The sequence below is a fragment of the Berghia stephanieae genome, chromosome 13 (assembly GCF_034508935.2).
Source record: "Berghia stephanieae isolate SIO BIC M18660-M18661 chromosome 13, UCSD_Bste_1.3, whole genome shotgun sequence".
Lineage (NCBI taxonomy): Eukaryota > Metazoa > Mollusca > Gastropoda > Nudibranchia > Aeolidiidae > Berghia > Berghia stephanieae.
Window position 1 is genome coordinate 9468431 of NC_088372.1, and position 5000 is coordinate 9473430.

The following is a 5000-nucleotide window of genomic DNA, read 5'->3' on the forward strand; positions in this document are numbered from 1 at the left end:
TTGGTACGATAAATATAACTAGTTTAACAGGAGAAAAAAAATATGGAAGAATTGTATGTGATATAATCGTAGGAAATAAAGCTAGACTGAGAAACATCTTTGGAGTCAAAGTGCTCATATTTGCAGGTCTGAGGGTCGAACGCAATTATGGGCTTGATTTAGCATTGCTATAATGGAGAATATGCTGCGTTGGTTTGAGAGTATAACCAATACAACAGCGAGACCGAAACAATATTATTTGGGTTATCAGACCTGCGAATAAATACACGTCGATTTGAGCCGACATCAACGGTCAAATTCGGCCTTTTGTTTTGTTGTGTATGTTTGTTTTTGTTTGTTTTTTTTTTTGTTATTTATTTATTTATTTATTTATTTATTTATTTATTTTTATCATCTCTTTTTTATCTGTTTCTTTTGAATTTGTACGGGGTTATAGTCTACAGTACTGTTTCAAGCCACTGACTAGGGCAATCTACGGGAAGCTGTGTGTGTGTGTGTGTGTGTGTGTGTGTGTGTGTGTGTGTGTGTGTGTGATTGTTGTGTATGATTGTGTGTTGTTTCACACTTCCTGTGATGTTTTGGTGTCGAGATTATTATGGTGGTTTGAAGTTGGCAGAGAAGCTGTTTATGTCTGTGTCTTGATATACTATATAATAATATAATATAATATAATATAATATAAATAAATATAATATATATAATATAAAAATATAATATAATATAATATAATATAATATATATAATATAATATAATATAATATAATAATATAATATAATATAATATAATATAATATAATATAATATAATATAATATAATATAATATAATATAATATAATATAATATAATATAAATATAATATAAATATAATATAATATAATATAATATAATATAAATATTAATATAATATATATAATAATAATTATATAATAAATAATATAATATAATTAATATAATATAATATAATATAATATATAATATAATATATAATATAATATAATATATATAATAATATAATATAATATAATATAATATAATACAATATAATATAATATAATATAATATAATGAATCTATAAAGAGCCTAGTTCCAATTTAGAATTGCTCACTGGCGCTTTACATCAACACATCATGTATCAAACACAAATATAGAACGGGCATGTTAAAAACCACATACATTCGATGATAACGAAATATATTATAATAAATTACATACTAAGAGTCCAAATTATATGCCGTTTTTTAACCGTTTTCTAAAGATAAGTAGATATATAATAGATTGAAACAAACACCTTTTATGTAAATTACGAACCTCCATAAACACGAATCTAGAAAAATACGAAAAACACAACAATCTACTTCCACTTCCTGATGAGAGTTAACTCTTGAAACAATATTGTATAAGTTCATCATAATTATACTTGAAATGTTTTATATACGTAATAGATTGATCTATCTACAACATACTCATATCTATAATTTTGTAGTAAATCACGTCCCTCCCCTCCACGCTGACACATAGCGTTCCATTCTCCTCCGTCAGGGCTGTGATTCCTGGTGTGTTGGACACAATCTTGTTGAGCATCTTCCCGCAGGACGATACCAACCACACGTCCTCGTTTTCCACCAAGAAGATTCGACCGGTCGAGCTGTTTCACCAAAGATGAATAAATATTGATACATTGAATGAATAGGCTTCAACAGTCATGACGTCACTTCCCTCGTAATGACGCATGGTAACTTAGTAACTGGCTCTAAACTATCGAAACAATGGCAGACGCCCTTATGAAATATTTATCCGACGAGCATAAAAGTGTATCCAGAGAAGAAAAACATTATAAATATGATCATGTTTTGACTTTTATACAATCTGATCACATGACAAATGAAAAGTTCTAGCCATCATATCTGAGGATATCGAAATTGAAACTCTAAATAAATTTTATTCACGTTTTGACACAGCAAACAAATTTGATATTGAAAATGAAAAACATAAATTAGACAGGGCTTTGGAAGATGAAATGACTATTGAGGTCAGTGAAGAAGAAACGAGATTCGTATTTTCGAAACTAAACGAGAGGAAGGCTGCTGGGCCGGATGGATTGAAAGGAAAATTATTAAAAGAATGTGCCCATCAACTGTCCCCCATTTATACACATATTTTTAACTGGTCCCTCCAATGCGTTTCGATCCCTGAAATTTGGAAAACTTCAAAAATTATTCCTGTTCCAAAAAAAGAAAAACTTGAATCTATGAACGATCTCAGACCTGTTGCACTGACTTCAATAGTCATGAAATCTTTAGAAAAACTTGTTCTTGTTAAAATTAGGAACCAGTTTATGCCATTGAGTGATAGTCATCAATTTGCTTACAAACCAGGACGTGGCGTAGAGGATGCCATTTTGCTGTTTACAAACAACATCTACAGGCATCTAGATCACGCTAAGAGCTATTGCAGATTGCTTTTCGCAGATTTTTCTTCAGCGTTCAATACAATGCAACCTCAGTTGGTTGTTCAAAAATTGACTAGTCTGAATCTAAACAAGTATATAATTGCTTGGGTGCTCGAATTTCTTACGGAGAGAGCACAATATGTTCAATTAGGACAAAACATATCTTCCTGTATAACTACAAATACTGGTGCTCCTCAAGGTTGTGTATTGTCCCCTGTATTATTCACAATATACACGAATGACTGTAGAAGTCAAAACCTGAGTGTACCTTTGATAAAGTTTGCAGATGACACCGCTCTTCAAGGCCTCATAACAAATGGCAACGAAGTGGCTTATAGGCAAGAAATTGATAGATTTGTGTCTTGGTGTGATGCCCACCACCTAGAGCTTAACATAAGCAAGACAAAGGAGCTAGTGATTGACTTTAGGAGAGTGAAGGAACCGATAGAACCGTTAAAATTAAAGGACCAATTCGTCCAGCGAGTTCCTCACTACAAATACCTTGGTGTAACAATTGATGACAGGCTCAAGTGGGATGAACACTTGAAAATAATTAGGCATAAGATGTGCAGACGTACATATTTTTTATCAAAACTCTCTCAGTTTAGAATAGATAAAACCCTCTGCACATTATTTTATAGAGCAGTAATCGAAAGTGTTTTGTCATTTTGTATAACAGCTTGGGGAGGCAATTGCTTAGCAGTGGAAAGGAACAAAATAAATTCAAATATTAAAAAATATATTAAACGCTATATAAATGATGTTGACGATGTAGATCTTTTATACGAGAAATTTTGTATAAATAAAATAACTAAAATATTAAATGACCAGTATCATCCACTAAGACCATCAGTTATTATGTCAGAAAGAAGTGGTCGCCCTTTCTCTATTTCAACGAAAACAGAGAGACACCGAAAATCATTTCTGCCGTCCAGTATTAGGCTTTATAACAACAAGCAATAATCATTTTATACAATTATTTTGCATTTTTACTTTCAAAAAATGTAAATATTAAATTATTAATTTATTTGTTTTGCAATCTTTTCAATTTTTAATTTATAGTGACAGTTTTGACTATTTTAATTTTACAGTGTTGAAATTATTCATATTATAAAGCGCAGCTCTGGTTATGGAGCTACTCCTTTTTCATATATACATCCTATTTCCATTGTATTTTTATCTTATTATGTAAATTATAACACGTCTGTACAAAAAATTTCCTTTTTGGGATGCAATAAAGTATTATTATATTATTATATTATTATTATATTATTATATTATATTATATCATCATGAAGAATAAAAAGTACCGATTTTCTTTGTTGAGAACCATACGCTCCTCGCCGTTGCTGGGCAACGTGACACCATACTATTGAATCCAATTGATTGAGTGAATTGATGGCTCTGAAGGACTACTTTTTTCCTTTGTCACGTGATCAGGAGATACCCATAGCGGTTGTTTCGTATGCATTTGCATCTGTTTTACCACTTATAAATTGAGTATATAGGTAGCTTTCAGGGTTGCCAGATTAATTTTGGAAACAAATAAACAAAAATGCCAAACAAGTCACCGAAAAATGCCAAAATTAAATAGCCTGAAAAAATGCCAAATTTAAATAGTCTGAAAAAATGACAAATTTAAATAGTCTCAAAAAATGCCAAAACAAGTCACAGAAAAATTCCAAATAATTATTCTGAAATAATGCCAAATTTAAATAGTCTGAAAAAATGCCAAATGTTCCCAGAATCACTATCTCTGCTATCAAAATGCACAGAAAAATGGAATAAAATCTTAATTGTGGTCATGTGGTATGACACTCGCCTTCGGATCGGATGGTTCTAGATTCGAGCTTCTCTAGGCGCATAGTTGAGTCCTTGGAAAAGGCTCTTTACTCACATTCTCTCACCGTGCTCAGGTGTAAAATGAGTACTTGACAATAAACGGCGTTGTCTCTGACGGAATGGAAATCTTTAAAAATGACGCAAAATGTTGTACATTACAACAGTGTCAAACTAGGGCCATAATTGCATTCGGATGTCAGACCTGTATATACGAACACGTTAGGAAAACCTAATCTTTCCCTGCCAAAGCTCTTCAAAGCAAATCAAAAAAGTTTTTAGAATTTAGCATTAAAACGCCAAATTGTCAACCCTTATAATTATTTGCAAAGTATCTCATTGCTTTCTTCGATATTTCAATTTTCAATAGGAAAGAAAACTCGTGACGTCAAACTCTCCACTCTATTGGTTCCTAAATCCATGGAAATGTGTATGTAACCAGTCGTCATTTGGAGTACTAATAATGAATAGGATACATAAAGGTGACATAACTATTTCAGTAGCAGGATGTATAGGCAGATTCTTAGGATTACGGGACGTAAAAGAGCGAGGATGGATGATCTTTATTGGCGATCAGCATACGCTTAGACTAGAAAATCAGATGTCATAACTCTAAAAACAGAAGATTAATTACACAAAGTATGCATCCAGTCCGTAGGAAGAGTGGTTTTACACTTCTATTGAAATAGGAACCCGTATTTTTTGTTTTCA

General features: G+C 31.6%; 1 protein-coding gene across 2 annotated transcripts in view; it reads right to left on the bottom strand.

The window, feature by feature from the left end:
- Window positions 1-1086: 1086 nt before the first annotated feature.
- The window catches only part of LOC144958609 (uncharacterized), a 28163-nt gene continuing 24249 nt past the window's right edge, over window positions 1087-5000 (bottom strand). For both annotated transcript variants that reach the window (XM_078890700.1, XM_078890699.1), the window contains exon 12: window positions 1087-1646. In XM_078890700.1, coding sequence (XP_078746826.1) covers window positions 1454-1646 — 193 coding nt within the window. In that variant the 3' untranslated portion in view covers window positions 1087-1453. The remainder of the gene's footprint in view (window positions 1647-5000) is intronic.